Source organism: Hesperophylax consimilis, chromosome 17 (genome assembly GCF_061612785.1).
Source record: "Hesperophylax consimilis isolate HC1 chromosome 17, BYU_Hcon_1.0, whole genome shotgun sequence".
Classification (NCBI taxonomy): domain Eukaryota; kingdom Metazoa; phylum Arthropoda; class Insecta; order Trichoptera; family Limnephilidae; genus Hesperophylax; species Hesperophylax consimilis.
This window is the reverse complement of record NC_142852.1, coordinates 26575925-26603498: the sequence shown is the minus strand read 5'-3', so window position 1 is coordinate 26603498 and position 27574 is coordinate 26575925. Positions and strand designations below refer to the sequence as shown.

The 27574-nt window shown below is 35.3% G+C and overlaps 1 protein-coding gene across 1 annotated transcript; it reads right to left on the bottom strand.

Annotated features, from left to right (window-relative positions):
- Positions 1–16871: 16871 nt before the first annotated feature.
- On the bottom strand, positions 16872–21097 carry LOC149416347 (uncharacterized). Its single transcript, XM_089641962.1, has 4 exons — positions 20965–21097; positions 20295–20499; positions 19522–19674; positions 16872–17017 (listed from the first exon to the last, which is right to left on the bottom strand). Exons 2-4 carry the CDS (start codon positions 20446–20448, stop codon positions 16872–16874), a joined length of 453 nt encoding a protein of 150 aa, XP_089498088.1. The 5' UTR covers positions 20449–20499; positions 20965–21097.
- Between the last annotated feature and the right edge of the window lie 6477 nt (positions 21098–27574).

The following is a 27574-nucleotide window of genomic DNA, read 5'->3' as shown; positions in this document are numbered from 1 at the left end:
TGACCAAAAAGCGTTCGCATTGGTCGAGTAGATTTCACGAGTGAAGTGTCAAATTGTAAGATGAACGGGCTGCAACGCAACAAAGTAAATAGGCTAATTAAGCTGATTGTAATGGATATTTTAGAAGAGGTGGAGGAAGAAATTAGTGAGACGAAAGTGAAAAAACTATGGATACGAAAATGGATTAATAGAAGAGATGCATTAGGAGCTACAAATTCTCTTCTGAAGGAAATGGCATTTGAAGATCCGAAAGAATACTTCGCGACTTTGAGAATGACTGAAAGCTGTTTTAATTTCCTTCTAATGAAAGTGCAGTCACAAATTCAACGCACGGATACCCTTTTCAGAAGTGCAATTCCCGCAAAAACCAAATTACAGGCAGTTCTCTACTTTTTTGCTACAGGATGTAGTTTAAGGACAATCACACATCTCTTTCGACTTGGAAAATCAACTGTTTCGGAATTCATTATAGAAGTTTGTGAAGCTATCTATGAATCATTAAAGGAATTTATCAAGGTAAGATTAAGAGCTGTTTCACACAGCTACAAATATAGTAGATGGCTTATTTCAGCATATCATTCGCCATAAATTCCCAATGGAACGACCACTGAAATAGCCACTAAAATAGGCCATCCCGCTATAATTATAGCTGTATCTAAAACGGTTCTAAATAAATTATAAATATAATTTGAGAAACATTTATTAATTTTCACATGGTTTAAATATTAAAATTTACATTAAAGTTATTCGATGTCATGGTTTTCATGTGTTTCAATTTCATATGTGTCTTCTGGGGGCTCATCTAAATAAATTACATCATCATAATACGAAGTATTACTACATGGAGAGTCTTGCGAATCATTTGATACTGGTGTGACTATCCTGGTGAATCTATTTTGCTCAGTTGAATTTTGAAGGTGTTGGCGTCGAATTCTGTTCATGTACAGTTGAATATATTCCTGGGTTTCAAGTGCCAATAGCAAGGGCAAAGATTTCAGTTGTAAGCCGACGTGTCTGCCGAAGACCTCAAACTCGTCTTCTTCTGTAGAGTTGGCAACCTCAGTTATCTCCTTTAGTTGACTCACCATACTCGAAAGTTGGGAAAGCCGCTTTTTTTTTGTAGGGGGTTTAGATACGGGTTCACGAAAAGAATTCATAGTAATTCTGCTTTCCTCAGTATCTGTATCCGTGTGTATAATGTCTTCCTGAAAATAAAGTAGAATGTTGTTTATATCGAATGTATACATTATTATAAATCTTTTTTCAGGTTCCCGCCACCACAGACTGGAATATCATTGAGAACGGATTTCGAAAAGAATGGAACTTTCCTGGATGCTGTGGAGCAATCGACGGCAAACATGTCGTCATTAAAGCACCTCCTGAATCAGGAAGTTTATACTACAATTATAAAGAGACAAACAGCATTGTCTTAATGGCAGTTGTAGATCATAAATATTGCTTCAGTTATATAGACATTGGATGTAATGGGCGGGTTTCTGATGGAGGCGTATTTCGAAACTGTAGTTTGTATCAAGCATTAGAAAACGGTATTCTGCCAGAAGGGCATGTACTAGTTGGAGATAATGCATTTCCCTTGAAAGAATACCTTTTAAAACCTTTCCCAGGAAATCGATTAACATCAAAGCAAAAAAATTTTAATTATCGATTGTCTCGGGCCAGAAGAATAGTTGAAAATGCTTTCGGTATACTAGCTGCCAGATTCAGAGTGTTTGAGAAACCGATGCCCTACAGTCCTGAGAAGGTTGTTTGCATTGTAAAGGCGTGTTGCGCTTTACATAATTGGCTCAGAGAGACAAAATTACAGAACAAGCAGTTGGAATATACAGTAGACAAAGACAATTTTGATTCAGGAACTGTTATCCCTGGTAATTGGAGGGTGGAGCCAGAGCCTCAAGGATTGGAACCACTACCAAGTTGTCTGTCCAATCGTTCATCCCGAAGGTCTACAGATCTTCGAGAAAGATATGCAGATTACTTTGTGAACGATGGATCGGTACCTTGGCAGACAAGAATGGTACATTAAAAACTGATGTATAAACGATAGAATAGAATTGAAATGTACTTGCCAAGTTGCTTTCACTTTCTGTTAACATTGTATTAATGTTTCTGAGGGATCCATCTAATAGATTAAACCATTTGACTGATGGTGAATATACTGCGTCAGTTCCGGCACCGGAGGGTTTTGACTCCTTTATTTTTTTTAACTCCTGTGAGTAGGTAGATCTGAAAAGAAATTATTAATGATTAATGACTCTGCTACTACTTTAACATAAATTTATAATAATACAGGCACTTGTAATATACCATATAAATAAAAAAAACTTCACTAACCTGATGCTTTTAATTTTCGCTCTTATCTCCCTATCACCAAATCCAGGAATATTCATCCCTTTTTCTAATTCAGCGTATGCTGATTCCCTGATTTGTTTGATCTTATATCGGGGCGACTTTATATTCCACAAGCATTCGTGTTGTAAATACAACGTCACGAATTTGACAGTAGCGTTTTCACTCCAACGACAAGACATTTTGGCGTGTTTTGACGGCTACTAATGCTATACTCGCTATACTGATCACTGACTAATGCAGCCAGTGACAATAGACCATCGATAAACTCTATAAATCTGCCATAGACACATGATGAGGGACGCTACTCGCCCGAAAAAATAGAACAGAATGGATTGACTTGACTAAATCGCTGACTAAACTACTCTACTAAATTTATGGTGTTCGCACGTGTCCAGTTACTAAATTACTCGCTACTTGACTAAACTACTCGACCAATGCGAACGGGCCTTAACACATAAAATTCATAAACTCTATTTGAAATCGAGTTGTATGTTCTCTTTCACACGATAATATTTATAGTGATTTATTGGAAATCACGCTATTATTCTCAAATATAACAAGTCTAAATTATAAACATGCACGCATTTATATTGTCATACGTTATGCTCATGAAAAGAGCCACCCATAAACAAAGTCAAGGCCATTCGATATATAAAAAATCTCATTCATTCAAAATATATGTATCAAAAAGTTTGTGCCATGCACTCACATAAATTATTATATATAAAATAATTTTATCTCAATTCTCATAAATAATACAAACTATTAACAAAAAAATGTCTCGTAACTAATTTTCAATCATAACCATTGATTCCAGTATTAATGCTCGAATTGAATGGATTAGAAATAAACCTTATTAGCAATTGTATTTTCTAACTAAAAATAAGTGTACAGTAGGCATCAGGTGAACAAGTGAATAGTCATGTAATTCGTTGTAATCTTGCATTTTGAGTTACACGTGCATAACAGCATTGTTCGTGTACCTCAAAGTACTTGTGGTAACATATTATTGGATAATATATCCTAATAAGTATTATTTATTTGTCTATATCTTGAAATGCAAGGAGCTATAATCCCACTGTTCCTTTCGTTTCAAGATAGTCAAAATAAGGAAGCATTGTTTTTACTATATATGCATAAATACTGCTTGTTCTTGTTTCATCATTTATATTTGAAGAGATATTATGACATTGCCACATGTCTCGACGGGTACTAGTAATAAATTAAAGACTGCACCAAGCGGTGCACATAAACTTTAACCTCTTCATAACGAAAAGAGCTGTTCGCTATCTTGCTGATGAAACAAGATATATCTTCCTTATTTTCTTCTTAAGTCAAGTGAAAACTTATAATGTGGAACGATGTCCCACCACCGATCCTTCCACATTTTAAGCCACTTCTTTCATATTATGATTCTTGAATCTGATTTTCCTGTATTTTGTCAAGATAAGAACATACGAAGATGTATTGAAACCTTCCGTAGGTTCTGACCTAGGTTTAATCTATAAATGTGAATTTTATTTGTTGCTGATTCTTTGACTTCTCAACAGTCATTTCTGTGTACACACTTGTTGTACTTGTCACAAATATATTTTTTTTTAATTTTAAAAATTGCATTGCATTAAATCTTGCTACCATGTAAGTAACCTGGGATGTTACTTTCCTATTGTTTTAGATTTTTTATTATAAACTCTAAGTTTATTATACATAATTTTTGTTACAGTCCTGCGAGACTTATTATTAACAATTTTTTTTTTGAACAACAGTTTACAGAGAAAACCATAAGTTGTTTCATAAAAATATCGATTACGCCTTCGTTACTGTTGGACGTATACCTAGATCACTGCACTAATAATAGTTGCATATCACTTAACCCGATTGCACCTTCTATATTGATGGCTGTATACTGTATTAATTTGGCTCCATTCTTATGCGATGGTTGTTGACTGCTTAACACTCTTGTTGAATTAAGATTGTGTATTTTGATTAACTGCTCTGTTCTCTTATGGACACCCCCATACGACCTAGTTAGGTAGATTAGGTAGAAACATCGACAAAGTGTTTTCTTATCTCCTATGGAGAAGTAGAGTCAGTGATAAGTGAGGGTTGCTATGCTCCCTAAAAAGTGTTGCCTGACGGGCTTATAACCCTATTTTGGGTCAGTGATGCATTATCGCATTTGGTTGTATAAAATGAATGTGATAGACAGTCAGATATTTGGTTAGTTATAAATGTGGCGTTTGTATTATTTAAGTCTTACTTTTATTAATTATGTACTAATTATTTTTATAAATGTAACGTCAACGGTTGTCCATGACGCTAAGTCAATTAGTCTTCACCCAGCATATTCAAGCTGTGGGTGTTGGCGATTCCCGTTCACGTAACATTAGTTGTTATGTTTAGATTAAGTTTTTTTAAGTTTAGTTCCTACAATATTATAGTTATTTAAGTAAGAATGGCTGCACCGCAATCCTGTTCATCCTGCCTTACGTTCGATGAAGTGCGACCGGATTTGCGGCACGCCCATTCGCTATTCTCACTTTGGTTTAATTTTGTTATATGAATATTTCCTATTGATGGTTATTATTATCTACTGGTATTTTATTGATCACTTTGTTTTTTTCTGTTGTAGTAGACCCTTGGACCGACCTAGAAAGAATAGGGTTAGGTTATTTCGACAATTTTATATGTTTGAGGGCAAACATTTGGTGGCGAGGGGGGTAATGTTATGATGCAGGGCTAGACTCCTTTTGTTTTAATATTTTATTCATTAATTTATTCTGCATCATCACATTTATCCTCGCCGATTCTCTAACCTAGTTAGGAACTGGGCGATTGTCCCCATCCTTTATGGGATTGACCCATCCTTTATGGGATGAAGAAGCCAGTGGCTTAAAATATTGTGCCCGGTTCCCGGAAACAGAAGGATAGTATTCTTTCTCGCGGTTTGGCGCTACGCCGACCGCATTTTCACCAGGGCCGTAGGGAGGCCTATTTTTCCTTACATAAAGGGAATCCTCGCCAGGATACACGGATGCGACCGCGGGTACCAGATACCTCTTCCTCAGTCGCCAGATTACCAGTTTCCTGCCACGGACAGTCGCCAGGAGGCGGAACTGACTCTTCCTCTTGCTCCGGCTGGAGCCCCCTGGAGCTCAGCCTGAGGAGGTGCTGCTCCAGCTCGAGTAGGATGTTACTTAATTAGCTAGATAGATAAAGCGTGGTCGGAACCTTGGGGGTAAGCTTATATCTAACTTTTATTATATTGTTTTCGTTATAACTCACACGGAAGAGTGTATAGACTTATATTGTATTCGAAATAATATACATTAATGTTACTCTAAATCTTCTTTCCTTGACTCTAAAGTACACAATGTAACCTGACACATTTCTGGTTTTGAACCCAACCCCCTGAGAACCCTGGGATCACAAACATTCTTGTGGGTATCTAACCCTCAAGAATTGGCGCTTCCAGTACTGGATAAAGTTTGTGATTCCACATTCATTATTATAACCTAAAATGTCTGGTGAGTATTGTAGGCTGCACGTAGCAAGTAACCATAGCAACTACTCTACGTAGCAGAACACACAAAAATTTTTTTAAATTTTCAAGAATGTATCTTATATCTATTAAAGATTTTTCTAATATTTTTGTTACATGGGTGAAATTCATATCACTGCAGTGGAAAGAGCTCAACCTTTGGACATCAAAATCAAACGTAATTTTTTTTTCTCCAACTGATTTTAGAGACAAATACCCTAACACGAGGTTAATGATTGACGGCACGGAATGTCCAATTAAACGGCCTACACTACCGACTGCCCAGCAAGCAACCTTTTCTACCTATAAAAATACAAATACTGTGAAAGTACTTATCGGTGCTACTCCTAGTGGCCTCATAAATTATGTGTCTCCAAGCTATGCAGGCTCTGCCAGTGATTTGCCAGATCATTGAAAAAAAGCAACCTTTTATCCCTGTGTGATGTTGGTGATTCTCTTATAGCTGACAAAGGTTTTTATGTCCCGGACATCTTCGCACCATATGGTGTCACCACAAAAACAAACAGAATCACTAGGAGTGTTTTAGAAAAGTTGCTAGCAAAAGGGTGCACATAGAAAGAGTAATAGGACTTTTAAAAACATATAAAATTTTGAAATCCCAACTATACCGAGACAATACTTTCATCGGATATAATATTTGTATGTTTCATGTTGTGTAATTTTAGATCAAGTGTAATAGATAAAGATGCTTAATAAATTGTATGTAATAAAATGAGTGTGCTTTAGACCACACGAGTGAAGTAAAACTTAACTAACTTATGCCGGGTACACGCTGTATATAATGCTAAAATACGGTAGTACTCGTTAGCTAGCTCCTTCTCCTTCTCCCGCCTCCGATCACTGTTTGCATCGATTAGCGTTGGCATGTGATTTTTCGTTACGCTTTTCGTAAGGCACCAGTTTACCCCCCAAGTGTCGAGCGTGCGTAAAGAAGTTTTATTTCAAAAACTGTTAATGTAAATACTGTTCAAATTTTACATTATATATTTTAGATAACTTCCCGAAGAGCTCATCCATCAGATTTCTAACTTAACCCTTCTTTGAAGTTCCTTTTGTTATATGTATTAAACAAATATGTTAAGGGACGTACTTGACTTACTTTAACCAGTAATTCCTGACATTATTTAGAATAAAAACCGTTTCTTTTAATTTAAAAAATTCTTTTATTTTTCGAGGTCAATATGAAAAGAACAAGATTACAGACATATAATAAATGTGTCGTAAATCATTTACAAACATTATACACATAGAAGAACATATCAGTACAACGAATAATTAACATTATACATAAATTATTTATTGTTTTGGCATTTATTTTATTTTTTTACATCCTAATATTATATAGTTGTTGTAGCATTGGTCAACGCGTGAGCAACTTTGTGAACAGTCAACCTGTTAAAATAAAGAAAATAAGATTAGCAAATTAAATATGCAACTAGTGCAGAATAAAAACATAAATAAGTAAGTTTGTCAAATCAATGCCTTCAGAAGGCAAAACAGCTGCCATGCATAGTAATAGATACACTTAGTAAAACATTTTAAATCCTATTTTATTTAAAATAATTATATTAAAATATACAATATATTATTTTTCCAATAATAATTTTGGATGACATGTATTTATATGACTACTTATTTACATTCTGTACAGTCATTGGAGGTTGTCCACCACTTACCCGCCCTGGTATAAGTAACATAAGGTAGAACTACAAATACGTGCTTGCAATGTGCATAGCCGGCTGCACACTCACATTGGCATTTCAATATAGTGTTACAATTGTAGTGTATATAGACAGCATTAGAAAGATGTTTCCTTTCCTAAAATATAGGTTGTGCCATTTTCATGTGCACTTCGAACACTCGGCAAATATTGTTCAGAATACATACTTAACGCTTTGTCGGTGTTCTTCAAACTGAAACACCTAATTTATGTAGTTCTTCCCGCGTCAGTGCTGGAATATTGGAGGCCATTGAAATTATGAAGTTTATCATAGTCTTCGAGTCTTAAATAAAACGCATTATGATAATAACTATTGATAAATTAGAAAAGAAATTATCGTAGGCAATATAAATAAGCAATAGTGGTGTATTTACTAACCTTTAACAGTTTTGACATTACGTCCTTTCAATTCTTCCTTCAATTGGAAAATAGTCCACTGACCGTAATTTCTGTGCATTTTACTTACAAATCGAGCAAACTAGGTTTGTTCGAGGAAAACAAATTGCAAATAGCTATCGAAATGACAGATCATTGAAAGAATAGGTGACAGTAGGTCCGGTAAACACCGTGCTGCCATCTCTTGGATATTTTGAAATCACTCAGAAAACGGCCCATTAGCCTATGACGGTACCTACTTGCAACTATGACATTTAAAATGTTCAAAAGGGTTCCATGATATCTCAACACTGTGAAAATTCAACACACTTTTAAAAAGTGATATAACGTCATTAGAAACGATAAAAGAAATAATTTTTTTAACCTAACCTAACCTAATCTACTTAAACCAGTTAATAAAGTTTTTGTTTCATCACTTTCCATGACTTTAAATAACTTTTTAAAAATGTTATGAATTATCATTGTGATGATTTATCCGGTCACCGTTCAAAAGATAAAAATCAATGACGTTACAATGTTAATGTTCATGAACAAATCGGTAATATCAAAAATTGTGAATGGAACTTAACTGTTTTATTTTATACTCAACATCTTAAATGCAAAATTAATTCACCTAGATATTTACTAAATATAATATAATAAAATAATAATAAACCAAAATTTCCAAAACCCTAGGTAGAGTAATTTCTATGTTATAAAGGCAAGCCGAAGGTATTTTTTGAACTGAGAGGAAAACACCTTATTGAAACACTGGGCGGGTTCATTCTGATAATGTTCAGAAAGTTTCAGCAAAAAATGTTTGATCGCGAAAGAAATTTTATATAATTTTTCACTTCAAAGAACCACGTCATTGCTAAAACAAGACACCGTTTTGAAATCCAAAAACATAGATTTTTCATTTATTCATGTTCTCTATAAAACTACAAATCAATATATTATAGAGAAGATCAAAACTTTGAGGTATATGTAAGTATAAAAGGTCATGGGGGCAGTTTTACTATTTTGTAGCATACGTCAAAAGATAGTTGCTAAGCTGTCTGTAAGTTTTCATTTAATTCCAACGAATTATTTGCTAGCTATCAAACTAGGTCTTATCGAATAAAACAATCAAATCAGAGTACAACGTAATAATATTTGTAAAGTGTGTAATATATGTAAAAAGAAAAATTTAAAAAAATACTAACACACAAAGCTTTGAAGTTGTAAATTCTATAATATCTGACAACTGGGTGGAATAAATATGATTGCATTGTAATTTTTTTGTCTTCTTTTATTTTTTCCCAATTTTTACATTAATTACATACAATTTTATATAAATCAATACGAATAATGGGAACCCAATAATACGCAGCCTGTGCGTGGGTAATATGAATAAGTTGTACTGTACCAAGAAATAAACAAACTACAGGCATATAAAAAGAAAAACGAGATTACATTTTGTCTAAGCGGTTTGTATAAAAAGTGGTAACAATAGTGTATAGTGAAGTTATAAGTTATAATAATTTATTATAATGATATAAAAGGTACTAATATAAATAAGTATTTATTTTTCTTGTAGCGATGCTACGAGATTCATCTAGAACATCTCACCCATACATAAAGCATCTTAACCCGAACACTCCAGACATAATGCGAAGCGTTCCTATCTTGCTACCTACCCGTCTACGAGCACCAACTTGCGAGCGAACTACCTACAACAATACGTTGCGAGTTGGACTAGAAAATTACGCGCATTCGCTAGAAGGTTCTAGCCTATTGCCTAGGCATAATTCCAGCGTCAACGAAAGTACCAGAAGTACCCAGACTGAGCGAGTGACCCCTAGTTTACCAGCGATCTCGCGCAGCTACTGATGCCATCGGCCGGGCTATATAAAAAGGCCCAACGCAGCGAGCAGTCAGTCAACGGACTCCAACGGTATCACAGCGCCCTGGCCCCATCGTTCCCGGCCAGTGCTATACCGGATCACAGCGCCCTGGTTCCAGCACATCTGACCAGCGCTACATCCACGCACCTAGACCACGCGGCATCGTCGATGGTCTATGCATCTCCCGCACAACCGCCGACGAGGTCCACCGCACCTTCGGCATTCCCGTTCAGCAATGGAGCACCCGGAAAACCCATGGCCTTCACCAGTACCTGAGATGTACACGAGTCCGGTCACCAGCAGAGGCGTCGACTCACTGACCCGCACATTGACCAACGCTTCACCGCCTGCATCCGGAGTCTTCATCATCGGTCCTAAAATCAACACATATACGGCATCCTGACTCAATAAAACACTGTGACCTTCACAAAATCTTTCATTTCGTGCCTCTTCACGTGATCCTCAAACCCTTGATCGTATTTTATTAGTTATACTAGTTTAAAAAATTACTTTGACCCAACACAAGAGGCCCTGAGGAAAATAATTTCCCTCAAACTTTCCCGCCTATGTTATCTTTGAGGCGCTGTATGGAGGATTTTTATAAGGCGAGGAAGAAAAAATGTATGAGCGGAGGGTAGGAATCTAGGGATTAGTGTGTTCAGGAGTGACGGTCGAATGAGTAGTAATAGATGTTATATAAACAAAATATTCTTTAATTTGTCTTATTTTAGCAATGAATAGGTATACACAATAAATGTCCAATTTCCTTCGCGGCTATATTTTCGTGGATTTGATGAAAAATATGACGCTGAACAAACCCCACTGTTTCAATATGATTGCTTTCTCTCATCATCCCACGAATCGTGGTAAAGACCCGTTCTCATGTGGTCAATCTTACCCGTGGGTGCTCGTGTGGCGTGTTTCCTGACTGCAACGGTACCAACAGGACCAATGATGCTAGTTCCTCGGGGCAACTTCAATTGCAATAACGGTAGAATAAAAACAGTTATCCCACCTGATACCTGTGCTCTTAAAATTGCTAATCGCTAGTTTTGTGGAATCTATTAAAAGGACCGCTCATTTCTGCAAAGGATTTTTTTTAAAAACGACAAAGTCAGTAGAACAGAGACACGAATAGTAGTATTTCATAGTATAGCTATACTCCCCTCAGGTATAGAAATTTCAGTAATACTTCACCTGGTGCGGGTGTAGAATCACTCTACGTCGTTCTTCTATGTTGTCTCATTCGCCGACAGCAAAATCATTTGTCACACGAGAAGTGCCCAATAGTTGCAGTCGTGACAAGAAAAATGTTTTTCTTCACTGTGGGTACGCATGTAAAATTTAAGACTGCCCTTTGTAGAACATGAATATTTGCAGTCGGGACACGAAAACGGTTTTTATCCACTCTGGGTAAACATATGAGTTTTAAGTTGGCTCTTTGTGGAACATGCAAATTCGTAGTCAGCACACGAAAAGAAAACAGCTGCAACTATTACAGATATCGGAGCAGCCGCTAATGAGTCACGCTTGCATTATAGAAAGAGAAGTTAGTTCTATCCGCGCTGCCTTTAGAATTGTACGACTTCAAAGATGCACCGCACGCTAAATACTATAAAATACGAAATCACTATAGTAGATGCACCGCGTGCTAAATACTATAAAATACGATAACACTTTAAAAGATGCACCGCGTGCTAAATACTATAAAATACGAAATCACTATAACAGATGCACCTCGTGCTAAATACTATAAAATACGATAACACTATAACAGATGCACCGCGTGCTAAATACTACATGTTACGACTAGATTGAACATTAAAAACTCTTTTTAAAATACCAAGCTTAACAACAGTTGTAAGACCTAAAACTGATTGACATTCTATATTTGTGACAAAAAAATAATATTATTTGTGACTTCTCCATTACCTCCAAAACCAGACACATTTACATAATCCTTTTTTAAAATAGAAGTTAATAAATTAAACTTTTTAAAGTTTGATAATGACATGACATTTATGTCTACTCTGTATCCAAAATAAAAAAATCTAAAATCATTTCTAAAATTTTATTATAAATTAATAAATCTAAGTGCCATGCTTGACTTGAATTATTGTTACTATATATGTTTCTTATTGTTCCAACGTAATGAACTTCAGAGAAATAAGCACTCTCATCATTAGGGTTTGATGCTTGTAGAAATTACATGACCTGCATTTGACATTGACGGCTGGACATTTATATCTGTGTAGCTGACCACATCTTCCACAGGGTATATGGCCACTTGACGTTGAAGGTTATGATGACTACGACGGTGAGCCGTGACGATTGAATTGACCACTTGACGATGAATTGACGACTTGACGAACATAATGACTTGATCCTCTTGGACTTGACCCTCTTGGACTTGACGAATGAAGCTGCTGCCACACGCAAAGCTCACATCAAAAGTTAATGTACAGCGCATCATCTTTTTTACCGACACACGACGCTATCAAATATTTCTTCCTATGGTAGGAGAGGGGGTCAGTTGAATTCGAGAATTTAATTCTTGCATTATCATTAAGGGTGCTGATGCTGGCTACAAGGAAGAATAACTTCTAACAGATTTGATAAATCGAAATGAAGACCTATAAAATGCCATGACGTCGGAAACTGGCAATGAACCAATTGTTGTTAAAAAAAGCTGAAGAATAAAAAATCTGATAAATTAGCAAAATTTCATTATACAAACAACAGCCAAACTAAGAAAAATAATAATATCGAAAGAAAGGATTAATATTGGATTCACAAGAGCACACGTAGAGGAACGACTGTGACTCATTGATGCAATGCAATCATTGTCTTGGTTACGGACACACCTCACTGAGATGCCTCGAAAACTTGGAGAATCCCAGATGCCTCCACAGTGCAGAAGAGCACAAAATACAACACTGCACCAAAAAACAAGAGCCTGTCACTAACAGAATGAGTTATCAAAATGATCACACAGCTAACAGTCACCAATGTGAATATGAGTGAGTTGTATTTCGCATACTTTATTCCTTATTTCTTTAAGAAGAATGATTTCTTCATAGAGGAATTAGATAACTTTTATTTTTATTTATTTTTTTATTTAAAAATCTTAATATTTCGAAATATAATTGTCATACTTAAAATGATGGTAATCAAAATTTAGCTATACGGATCGATAAAAATTATAAAACAGATATCGAATTTCGAAAAGGACTGTCTTAAAGAAAATAATCTGTCAGTTTTCCAACCTGTAACAACAGATGACATAAAAAACATTATTAGTGAATCAAAAGGTGGATCTTCACCAGGGTTTGATGGAATCACAAAGAAGACAAAAGTAAAATTAAATAACTCACTAAGTGTCGATCAAACTTTAAAATTTTGAATTTCCAAGGGACTGTTATTGGACCAATTTTATTTATAATTAACGTTAACCATGTGTTTAAATTATCACTTAATGGTAAACTTATATCATTTGCTGACGAGACTGCAATAATTATAGAAAAATACAAGCAACAAAATTACCAATGCAGCCAATCATGACATGAAGGTTATAAAAAATTGGTTCGATAAGAAACTTTTCTATATTTTCTACAACATATGAAACATTTTAAATAAGAAAACCATCGAAATTGTCTATTATGCATTAATTCAGTGCATATTGCAGAATGGGATTATTGGGTGGGGAGGGGCTTTTAAGACTTCCTTATAGCTAGGGTTGCCATCCGTCCGGGTTTCCCCGGATTTGTCCTAGTTTAGAAGGCGTCCGGGGAGCGTCCGGGCGGGGTTTCATTTGTAGTTCGGGTTTGCCAATGGTTTGCCAACGTGGAGAGAATATTCTCATTGATTTCACAACAATGGACAAAAGAAAGAAATTTACTAAACGTAGAAACAATCTCGCCAGTAATTAAAATTAAATTCAATTTCCAAGAATACAGCTGCATTGATTTTTACAAATTCCTTTTAAAAAGGGAAGATATTCTAAAAGCTATCGGAAAGAGTGATAAATACAAAAAAAACTGAAAAGTAAAAAGGCAAGAGGCTGAGGAAAAATCTTTAATAGCTAGATAATCAAATAATGTACTTACAAGTGCTATAATTTCTATTCATTTTTGTAGTTAAAGTAATGATTGTTCTTATTACGTAAAAGAAATGTAGAATTTTAATTTTAATTTTTTATTATTTCATAGATTTCTTGAAATTACAATTGTTATGTTTTTTTTACAACCATACTAGGCTAATGCCCGTGTTAAGGTAATATGGCTGTTGATTAAAATTTAAGGTGATATAAATGAAAATAGTTTTGGATATTATATGTTATAAAAAATTAATAATGTAACTTACATTCCAGTAAGTCTAAACTTTAAAAAGGGTCAGTTTTGTTGCTTAAGATTTAAGAAGACTGAATTTAGTTCATATTATGTTAAGAGGTATTTTGTTATGTAAATGGCTGCTGATACAAATTTAAAGAAGATAATTATTATTCAGTTAAAAGAGTTACCTCAAAAATTGTAAGACTGAATACTAAAATGGTCTCAGTATTTTTATGATTTTTGTTTAAAAATTTAATTGAATTTTGTTAAGTTTTTTTATTTTAATAAGGCTTAGTTTTCATAACAGTATTTTAATAATTTTTGTTTTATTTTAAGAATGAAAAAATTCTAACTGATTATGAAAACAATGTGTAACAAACTGTAATAAGATTCTGTTTTGTTATGTACATTTATAAAGATGACAATATTCAATTTTAAGGTCTGAAAATAAATAAAAAGGTGATTTATGACATTTTAAACTGTTTTTATTACACTGATTGTGTTTAAAAAAACCTGTTGACATGTCCGGGTTATGGGCTCTAAAATCCGGGGTTTTCACGCCTCTTGTCCTAGTTGCCAAATTTTAGAGATGGCAACCCTACTTATAGCCCATAATTACATTTCAAAGAATAATTATAAAAATCATTCTTAGGAAACCATACGCTATCCCTACTTTAGAGTTATGTCGGGAATTTAATGTAACATCTATCACATCATTGTATAAGAAAATCGCCTTATATCAAATTTATAAAGAATATTTTATACATAAAATTCACCCCTCAGATAGCATAAGCAATATATTCAAAACTAATGGCTTAATTGGATGGCCCTTTGCATAGAACGATCACGGCTCGGCACCACTATTTGTATTTAGGTGTGAGATGGTACAATATATGGTTGTCCAAAAATAAAATTAAGGTAACAAAAACTTTGAATTATGAACAATTCAAAAAGTTAATTTAGTCCCTAAAATTGGATTATGTTATATTGTACCCTTAATTTTATTACGCTTACTTAATCTGAAATAAGATAGGTATATTATTTTAATTGACTTTAAAAAACAATTTGATAATTTGTGTCCCTATGTTAATATTGTGATTGTATTTATCTCATAAGTTTTAGATTATTGTTCAAAAAAATCATTAGAATATTTTTATTACTCTAAAGATAAATACTTAAGACATGATAAGACTGATTTTTAAAAACATGCCAAGCTATTTATCCCTGTAATTGCACACTTCATAAACTAATCATTGACATAAGCCACATTTCTGAAGAACTAAAATATAGTGTTGTGAGATTTATTTTAAAAACAGATAATCACTCCATAATTAAAAAGCATAGGCCAATTTCCAATATATGTTTACCGATAAATTAAGATAAATATATTTAAATAATTTATGTATTATCGATGATCATACTTCATCTTCTGAAGTCACCGATAACATGTATCACAAAAACGTTTCCTCAAGTGATGGTCAGCGAATTTGCAATATGTTTTATGATTATTTCCAATCTGTTAAATCTGATAAATCTACTAGTACCTAATACTTCCTTTAATAATGTCGAAATAACCAATGATGATAAAATGAATACAATTAATTTCAAAGCAATTGATATAATCGGGTCGAGAATTACCTTGCCGGCGGAACGCACGTATTACGCCGCGCGCCGTTTGTTTTGAATATTTATTCGGGATACTATTACTTTGCCAAAAAATGAGCGATCTAAGTGTATTAATGAATGAGCTTCAAGTGCTCACTAATATAGTAAAAGTGTTGAGCACCAAAGTAGACAGCTTAACAGCTGACGTTAAAGAATTTAAGTCAGTACTACTAGTCGGTAGTAAGTCAAATATTAATCAAAGTACCTGCGTAACGAAGCATGGTAACGAGAAGCCGATTCCTGAAATTCAGTGCGACCCGCCTCCCCGCGCCCGCACTGTGCCTTCTACCATAATTACTACTACTACTGAAACAATTGTGACTGCAGCTATTACTAACACTAGTATGGCACCTATTGCGTGTACAACTCTCGCGACGGCCGGCTCGCCCCTGCCCCCCTTCCCGCCGCGCCTCATGCAGCCCGCTCCTGTTTCGCAATGCGAATTACCGCGAGCGAGAGTTACTCGCTCGCAGGCAAAGGAATCGAAGGCCAAGCCCGAAGTTGCACAGATACCAGATACTGTCAAAGGTACTAAGGCCAAACCTATCCCTTTGCCATCAACATCATCTGTCCAACCACAATTTGAGGTGCAGAAAAAACTGGTACTTCAATCATCACCATCACCATCGGCCGTACCCGCTGACCCATTGGAATCGTCTCCTGCGGCCGAACCCGCCGAACCCGTCGCTCCTGCCACGACTGATAGCTCTACCGATAATACGACTCCCAACATATTACAACCTAAAAGGCTATCTGATCAATGGACAAAAGTTGCACGCAAGCGGCGTGTCACCGTACGGGGTAATCAAAAGAGTGAAAAGGAGCCATCAGTATTGAACTTCTTTCACTGTTATCCCTTCCATCCTGATACTTCTTGCGATGACATGTCGCATTACCTAACGTCACTATATGGCGCCGCATCATATAAGGTCGTAAAAATTAAAACTCGGGGTGAGTACTCCTCATTTAAGATTGGCGTGCCTCAGCCGGCTGTTGCCGAAGTTTTGAAAGCAAAACACTGGCCGCGCCGCACATTCATCAAGGAATGGGAAGTAAGGCTGACGGCGCCTCGTCTTCCAGCGGTTGCGGTCGGCAACAGCTGACTCAACTCGCACACAAAAAAGATCATTTACTACCAAAATGTCAGAGGGTTGAAAACGAAATGCTCGCATTTTTACCATAATGTCGCGGCCGGTGACTGTGATATCATAGCACTGACCGAGACATGGCTAAATGCTGGTGTTTTGACCTCTGAACTTTTTGGTGGTGACTGAGCGCTTTGCAGTTAAACTCAAAGCGAAAACGTCATTTGGACCTGATTTTATTCCGTCATTTTTATTAAAGGGTTGTATAGAGCCTTTATTAATACCCCTACCTAAATAATAGGAAAATAGCCTTGATTATCCCGATCTTAAAAAATTATTTCTCAAACTATCTATATACGGTCGGTGGCCGAGTTGACATCGCGTTTGGGTCCAACCCAGGCGTAGTGTGTTCAATTCCTCGGCTGGCTAAGTCCTCCATCACAACACAAGCAACATTTTCATCTTACGGTGGTGGTAGTAGGAGATTTTCAAATATTGCAAGGTTATTCGTAACCGGGGAATATTTGTCTTTCTTTAAAAAAATATTTTTATACATATATATATATCTAAATTATCGATTTTAAGTACAGTATTGGGAAAAATTTTTTACTATCAAATTATATTCTACTTAAGATATTAGACGTTTTTAAAGTGTGCTATAGTAGGACAGAGGCATGATAAAACTTGATTACGTTCTTTGTACGATCGATTGCTTGGAATTTAAATAATTTGAGAGTAAAGTCATTCGTCTGATCTCTTCGGGATGTCAAGGAAACGTCAAACATTTTGTTTAACTGATTTAAAGTGTAGTGGGTCAAAATTTGGTTTTTCAGATGCTGCTTTCGAGAACATGAATAGTTACATTCGGAACATGAAAAACGTTTTTTTACAGTTTGATTATGTGGCTCGTCAGACTTCTCTTTTGATAAAACGAATAGTTGCACAAAGTACATTGTAACGTCGATTGTCACCGCATGTATTAATCTTACCATATTCCGGTGAATTGATCGACCATAGCTTGCAGCAAACATGGGAATTGAAATGAACACTCGGAATATCAATTGAGATATAATAATATGTTGTGAATTTAATTTAAACTTTAAATACAAGAGCAACGACTCACATTTAGAAAACAGGGGTGGTTGGCTATTTGAAAGCATAAACGTAATATGAACTTGGCCACGACATTTACTTGTAAAATTATATTATCTAAACATCTTAAAATAAGACATCACCAATGAGCGCCAGTCTATAAACTATTCTAAACAAATTTATAAACATGATGATATCTTTAAAATTATGTGTCTATTTCATAAGGATTATTAAAATGTCTCACGTGCGTGAATAATCTCCCGACAATCAAGCAGCTCGCCCTCAGGTGTGTTCCCCACCAGCCTCGAAAACCAACTGACGAATTCTCTGGAACTCAATGCGCAGAAAAAATTGTGAATCCTCCGAGTGACAGCTGTAATTCAATGCCAACGCGTGTCTAGAAGTCATATTATGTGAGCGGACGGTTCCTACCGCTACAACATGAAAAAGGTTTTTCTCCAATGTGAATCAGAATATGTCTTTTCTTTTGAGAAAATGAATAGTCGCACTCGGAACATGAAAAAGATTTTTTCTCAAGTGTGAGTCAGCAAATGTCTCGACAGTCTGCCCTTTTGAGAAAATGAATAGCTGCACTCAGAACATGAAAAAGGTTTTTCTCCACCGTGAGTTCGCATGTGCACCATCAAACTTACCTTAACAGTGGAAGAATAGTTGCACTCAGAGCATTTAAAAAGTTTCTCTCCGGTGTGAGTCAGCAAGTGTCTCTTCAGAACGCGACTTCGAGAACATGAATATTTGCACTCGGAACATGAAAAAGGTTTTTCGCCAGTGTGAGTCAGCATATGGCTCGTCAGACTGCTCTTTTGAGAACATGAATAGCTGCACTCGGAACATGAAAAGGGTTTTTCCCCATTGTGAGTTCGCATGTGTACCGTCAAATATCCCTTTAGAGTACACGAATAGTTGCACTCAGAGCATTTAAAAGGTTTTTCTCCAGTGTGAGTCAGCATGTGGCTTTTCAGATGGCTCTTTTGAGTAAATGAAGCATTGCACAAAGAACATGAAAAAGGTTTTTCTCCAGTGTGAATCAGCATGTGGCTGGTCAGACTTCCCCTTTGAGTAAATGAATTGTTGCACAAAGAACACGAAAAAGGTTTTTCTCCAGTGTGAATCAGCATATGGCTGGTCAGACTTGCCTTTTGAGTAAATGATTTGTTGCACAAAGAACACGAAAAGGGTTTTTTTCTACTGTGAGACAGCATGTGGTTCGTCATATCGCTTTTATGAGAACATAAATAATTGCACTCGGAGCATTTAAAAGGATTTTCTCCATTGTGAGTTAGCATGTGTACCTTCAAATGTTCCTTTAGAGTACACGAATAGCTGCATTCAGAGCATTTAAAGGGTTTTGCTCCACTATGAGACAGCATGTGGCTTGTCAGATTGTGAGTCCGCGGTTTTACATCGGTTTTACCTGGTGTCTGGGTAATTCTTTCAAAGTGTTCTAAGCATTCCTTTTTAACATCTGGCAGGTCTATGTCGATTTCCATGTAAGGAAATCCCCCTTCATCTTCCGCTCGGGGTCCTAATTCTGCCTTGATTGAAAGAGTCTCCGCTTTAATGCTACCTATAAAAACAATAAGAATGGTGAACATCGAAAAACAACAAAAGGTTTTTTTGAACGATTGAAGATAGCATTGATTAACAATGTAGAAGCATTAATTTGGATAGGAGACTTTAAAATTAATTTAAGTAATAGGAATGACCGAAAAGTTCTGCTTCATGGACCGATGCTTCAAGAACGGAAAACTATTTGCTCTTGAGCAACTTCCGCCTAGTATATCCCACTTTTAACTTCTTAAGATACGCTCAGTATCGCCCGGGTTAACACACATAAGAAAAACAGATATAATATAACTACAAAAGTACACCAAATATTCATAGTTATATTCCTAGAAACACAATTCTCAAAATAAACGTGGCTAAAATGGCTTTGGCCGTGTTAAGTGACCATATCTAAAGCCAGTTGCTTCTCACGTTCCACTTATCTACCTCCTACTATCCCTTCTACCATCAGCCTTACAAATACTCAAATTGCTGATGTAGTTTGGCTGTTTCCGGCAAAGACACATTTTATGTGAAAATGCCAAATATATGTATGTAATGTAAGAGAGGACAATTCAAAACGTACAGAGATTTTCTGGGAACGAAAAAACTTTTTTTTTTTAAATATGCAATGCAACTAACTGGCAGTCCGAGAAGTCTCCGCACTTTGCCAACATTCTATCTTTGCATCTGGGGCATCAAAATCCATTTCCGTATACGGTATTTCCCCTCCGCTGTCTTCTTGGGGCCCTGGTTCCGTCTTTATGGAAACTGTATCCGGATTTTGTAGATCCATGGCACTTGTGTAGTAGGATTTGGTAATTAGTACAAGCCCAAACAAATAAACCTGAAAAAGAACATTGTTGTAACGGAACTATTATTTGAATGTGCTCGGAATATTCTGTCAAAACAATGATATCGTATGAATAACGCATATTTGGAAATAACGAATTATCCTATTAATAACCATGACAATTTTGACGTTGAAGTCGACATTTGCAATCGGTCGAGAGAATTGTCGTCAGTCGTGTATAACTCAATATATACTATATAAAGTTAAACCAGTAAACCGTTCGTTGAGTTCGCCATTATACTGAATATTGACATTTTAAAGTTCCTCAAGCAAAACGCCAATGGATTTCCTAACTTAGGTACCGATTGGTGTAAGATAAGATAAGTTGCTTTAGACACAGCGCCGTTGTGCATTTGAGTATTATATAACACAAATTAAAGGAAATTGGTCACTCAGTTTGATTCAGAATAACGGTAGCTACCAAAATTAATAGCGATGAATATAAGCATGAGTACTTACCAATAACAATCACAAGTATGGGAATATAAATTAAGCTGCGTAGGCTTAACAGTTGAAGGACTATAACGCAGAATTAGAGATTAAAAATATAATGAAATCACTGGCACTAAGGAAAGCGTACGTCAAATAAAATTTTTGAGCATAGAAATTAAACAATTATGAGTCATAGACAATTATTCTCCTCTACCTATATATATATATATACATATATATATATATATATATATATATTTGTATATATATTTTTTTCGTTATCATTATTTTTCAATTTTTATTTATTTTCGATTTCGTATGAAAAGTTTTGCCATTCGAGAAGAAATAATATTTTGAGACGGTACTAAATCGTCAACAAGTGGCAATTACTTGAACATAAACATATATCACGATCATGAAATCCTGTCACTCATATGCGAGCTTTGTTACGTGCTTTGTCGTCGCCCAAACGATATTTTTGTTTGCTGGTTCGTTTTTAAATCTTTGTCATAATGATTTGTATAGGTACCAATTCCTTAGCGAAATTGCATATATGATCTTTGTATCTTGATCAGTATGATATTCGATATTATTTATTCGATATATGATATTATTTTATTATATGTTATTTTTATTATTATTATTATTTGTGGTAGAACTACCATAACACAGCAGCTAAAATACCGAAGCAGCATATCTCAGAACCCTCTCTCCATAAATAAACCACTCGCCCTGTTTCTATTTTATTAATTAAAAAGGATGTTACAATATCAAGTTAACAAAAATAGGTATTATTTCATAGTGAGGGAATTTAAATATCATGTTAGCACACATAGGGCTGCCTGCAAAGATTTCTTTTGAATGTCGCACGACTGTCCGAAAAGGGCGTATTGGTGTAACCAGCGGCGGGCCGTGCCGTTGTAGAAAATATTCCTACAATTGAGATTTCACTCTACTATATACGTTAAATACACACGAGAGGTACGCGTTCTTCTGTGCTCTTCATTATAAGTGATAGATTTATTTATTTATTTATACGCCCATTGGGCTTTTACATACATAGTTCATAAAAAATAATATTCTGAAGATTGTAAGTACACAATATTGGATTATAAAAGGTCCACAGCTTAAACATTTGTTCAATTCGAGCCACATACATTATTATGTAGAGATATGAACCAGCGCATCACCTAATTATAATACGTATTTACGCATTTATCCACGATATTGTGTTTCATTGTTAAATACGTGTCGATTTATTTATGTGGGTAGGGTATATAGTTTTGTATAGTAAGATCTCGCATTATTTAATTTAATTAAACGATTTATTGTTATTATATTATTTATCGTAAAAATGACTAACGAAACGTCAAAAGTAGAAATTAAGTTATTGGAAGCTTGTCAAAATTCATTCTTTACAAGAGCTCAGAGAATATTTGATAGCATGAAAAATTTCAAGACGACATCGTCAAAAAACACTTTTTGCGCAAATGCCACATTGTTACCAGAGATTGGGAAGGAATTTTCGGAAATGGTTAGTGAAATAAACATGCTCAACCTTACAATAAATCCGGAATATATTCCCAATTTTCAAATGGAACAATCATTTGACGAACTGTACGCCATTATTCAACTAACAGCCAGGCAAATAAATAATGAAAATATGAAACAGTCGTCATCTACTACTCAACCAAAACATAATATTAATTTACCAAAATTAACGCTACCCTGCTTTAATGGGAATTTACTGAACTGGAAAATTTATTATGAAACGTTTCTAAATGTAATTCACGAAAACGCAGATCTCTCTAATGCAGAAAAAGTTCAATATTTGGTCGGTTCATTGTCTGAAAAAGCATTACATATTTGTGTTGGGATTCCAACAACAGCGGATAGTTATGAAATTATTTGGAATGCTTTAATAGAGAAATATGAAGATAATCGAACACACGCAGCGTATTATTTCGATCAAATTTTAAACATTAAACAAAGAACTATTCCAACAGCATCTAATTTAGAAGCGTTTATAGATCAGTTTCATTCGTAAATTTCGGCGTTACAACAATTGAAAATTCAGAATTTATTACAATATTTCTCCCTTTATATAGGAACTCAAAAATTAGATAAGGAAACAGCTTTGGCATTCGAATCGTCAGTAAGGAGATTTGAGACACCCTCGAAGAGTTCGTGATTTTTTTGCGTGAACACGTAAAAATATTGCAACGGACATCTGCATTACCGGAATATAAATCGCAACAGCGTATGGAGAAAAACTCACAAGAAGCAATATAGCCAAGCGTTTGTTAGTGTAACAGACAGAAAAATAAAACAATACGAGTGCACTGTGTGCAAATCTATGCAGAAATTGTCTTAGTTAAGCTTGTCTTAGTAAAATGCACTTTGCTAATAAATGTAAATCGGAAAACCGATGCAAATATTGTAATCAAAATCATCACCCATTATTACATTTTAATACAACAGCATCCGACTCTTCTCACTCTAATGAGCAAGATTTAGCGGAAAATTCCGAGCGTGAATCTGAAAATCCATCCGATAATGTCACATTGTGCACTCTGAATAATGAAGATGCAAACGTTTTTTCTCCAAATCAAACCATACTATTAGGTACCGCATCCATTAATGTTCTTGATTTTAGGAATAATTATCAGAAAATACGTGTCCTAATCGATAGCGCATCGCAAAACGATTTCATTACAACGGAATGTTGCTAACGTCTTGGCTTACATTTATTCCCAAATCGCAATCACGCCACGATTAGAGGAATAGGGGATGTTGCTCAACGCGTTAAAGGAGTTACAATCACGCCACGATTAGAGGAATAGGGGATGTTGTTCAACGCGTTAAAGGAGTCACTAATATGAGTTTTGAGTCTCGTTACAACAATAAAGTGTCTTTCTCCATTCGACCTTTGGTCGTAGACAGCATCACAGCTCACCTTCCAGCATCATCGCTAAATCTAAACGCTTTATCTTATTTAAATTAATTACCAGTTGCCGATGACGAATTACACACCCCAGGGATCATAGATGCAATCATCGGAGCCAATTAATTTGGCCAAATAATATTACCAGGTAAGGTAAACGGCACACGGTTATTACCAAGTGCCATTGAGACCAGCTTAGGATATATAATAATAGGAAATGCACCTACCATCGATAGTTCTTATTCACTTGGTAACTCATTTTGCACAACGACAGAATCATCGATTGAAGAACTTCTGGCAATTGGAAGAGGTCACGGTGAACTGCTTTCATCGGAGGAAAAAGAATGTGATACGATTTACGATCAATCTACCAGCAGAGATACCTCCGGTAGATATATGAGCTCCATTCAAATCCTCCTCCTCCAAAAATTCTAGAAGATTCTTATCAAGTAGCCTCACGTCGTTTTCTGAGGCTAGAAAAAAGACTAAAAGCATCTCCATCCCTGAGACAAAAGTATAACAACGTAATAATGGATTATCTCGAAAAGGTTTATCTATCCCCTGTTAATCCTGACAGGCTGCTGGAAATTAGTTATTATATTCCACATCACTGCATACTACGAGATGATAAAACAACCACTAAACTACGAATAGTTTTAGACGCAAGCTGTAAGACTAGTACTTCGTATTCTTTGAACGATATATATTACATTCGGGAAAAAACTTACAATTTGATTTATTCAAGTTATTAATTAATGTTCGTTTGTACCGTATCATTGATCTCATATTTGGGATTTGTATCAATCAACCATAACAGATCACTTCTCAGTAGAAATTGGCCTGATGCACAATAGTCCTACTACCGGAACGTCACGTAATAGTATAAAAATGAAAAAAATTGAGAAACTAACTTCTAAAATTAAATTAGAAAATTGGCACTCTACTCTAAATTCCAACGATCTGGACATTGCTTTAAATACCTTTTCTTATATCCTTTTGCAATATATTGAGGATGTCACCGAAGAATCCAGTTTGAATAATTCAAAAAATTAAAAAAAACTGAAACCATGGATCACTGATGTCCAAATTTTTTGTATTAAAAAAAGGGACAAACTTCACAAAAATCTACTCAATAATCTGGACACTCAAGCCACAATATTTTATAAAAAATACAGAAATGTATGCAATAATATCATCAAAACCACAAAAAAACTACTACAAAGAGAAACAGTTCAGAGCCGGTAATAATAACAAAAAAATCTGGCATATTATCAAACCACACAATGAATTACATCAACGGCCATGACATCTCTTTAAACTTAAAAACAGTTTGATAATGCCTTCAGAGGGCGAAACAGCTGTCACACGTAATAATAATTACATAGCAGAAATTGTTTATAAATAAACTGTTTTCATAAATATTTTTTTTTTGTTCCGATCATATTATTAGCGTGAAAATTTGTGAACATCACAATATCCCGTTTATCTCGCCATTTCAAAGTCAATACATTTTCCGAATTATACGCTATGACCTGTCCAGTGTCCATTTCTTATTTTCCTATCCAATTTAGGCATTTGCTTCCGATTGGTTCTTGCTGTCCCACAATAATTAGTTTTGTTTTCAAAAAGACATTCAAACAAAGCGGGTGAAGTTTACCAATTATCTACGTAGAGTCGATGCCCACAGCCAAGATAATCTTCAAGTAAAGTCATTGCTACAGATCCCGATATTCCAACGCTGGTGGCTTTCAATGTCTGTTTCATTTCCGGTGTAATAAACATTGCCTGTTTTTACGTCACAGCAAACAAAAATTTTGATGCAAAATCTGTGCCTTTTTTGAAGGTATACCTATACATTTTAAAAGAGAGCCGTCCTTTCCACAATAATAACCTCTCATCAATACTTAAATAGGGATAAAAAGTTCATTCATTTTTTTTTTTAACGGTTCTAAAATGCTCCTAATCTTGAAAAGTCTGTCATTATTGTAGCATTGACTTGCACAATTCCTCAAGATAAGTAAAAAAAAGATCCTGGGAAAATAATGTTTTAGAAAACGGTGTCTCTATTGTAGGATTATTGGACCAATATTCTTTGATACAATTTTTTCCAACCAGACTCAAAAGAATTATGGTAGATGAGAAACGTACATTTCTTCCTTCGTAGTGTCGACCCATTTTTCAATTTTTGACGACGCTGATACATTATGGGATGCGGATTTTGCGTAAATGTTTGTTTTGGAAACAATGGTGTTTATAATTTCTTTTATAAAAAACAGTTGGAAAACTTGCAGTTTAAGATAATCATCGTCCAAATAAACGTGTGTTTTTATTCTGGACTGGAAATCATTGAAGTTGTGCAGTGTTGGGGTGAAGTTTGTATCATCCCATATTCTAGCTTCCTCCCGTCTCCGATTAGCACTAGGTTGCGATTCTACTATAACCACAGACATAGGAATTAATAGACGAGAAGATAATGGCGAGGGGTAAAATCAAATGTTGAAGAACGAAGGGAGTAAGGCTGACTGTGATTCGTCAATAAATCAATCTGACAGTAAATAGGCATCTCGTATTGTAATATGTATCACCATTTGGTTCTTAAAAGTAAAATCTGCTTTTGAATGAATAGACATTTCTACATGGGAGCGCAAATTACTCGCCACGTTATGAACTAATTTGCGAAGTCCAAATTCGGCAAGTAAGGCAGCTTCTATTTTCAGAGTCGTAGTTAGTTTCAGAGTATTTAGTTAAGACACTTTTACAAATGTCTCATAATTTACTTACCCCAGTAAACAACGATGAGCACACTTGAGAATCGCTACACTGTGATGTGATAGTATATGTTTCTAAAACTGATCCATATAATACGGTGTGAATAAGCTTAAAATAAAGTAAAATAATGCTTACTTATGGAATGTATTACGACAGTTGGGTTTATTCTCTTTTTCACATCTATTTTTACAAGTTTTCATATCACAAGTCAACATTTTGCCGTGTTATTTCGTAAAATGAACCGATGATGCCTCGACCATAGTTCGCACAAGAATGATGACGTCACGTTTTCAAATTTCACTTGAGGCCATATGCGAGCCCAGCCGGCTTAATGGAACCGGTATGGGGAGTGGGGATAATACGCTTTTAATCACTTAGGGCAGGTCTACTAATATTCATATGTCTATGACTATAACCGTTTCCTCATCATCAGTAGAAAAATCATCGGAGAATATTGATAGATCGTCAGTGGTTTCAATACTTTCGTCTTCATCATCATTATTTTTCATCAAAATATCGGCGATTTCATAATCTCCTAAATCCATGAGGTTTTTGATGTTTTAATAGTACACTTTGAATCACTAAAATCACCAAAAATATTGTAATTTCCGGCTAACAAACACAAAACACAAATAATAATTTTAAAAACGTATAAACATATGAATCACAATACTCAATATATCACAAAACCACGAAAAGGGTATTTTAATACGGTTTTATATACGGTTAGATCACAAGAAAAGTTTAAAAACTAAGGAATTTACAGTTTGACATAATACTACACATTGTACTGAACATCTATGCAAGTCTGTCAATCTGTCAATCGACTGTAAAATGCCGGTTTCCTCTCTGCGGTACCTTAGGGAAGGATTTGCAATTGATACACAACTTTGCGAATGTCGTCGGACAAATGACTGATTGAGC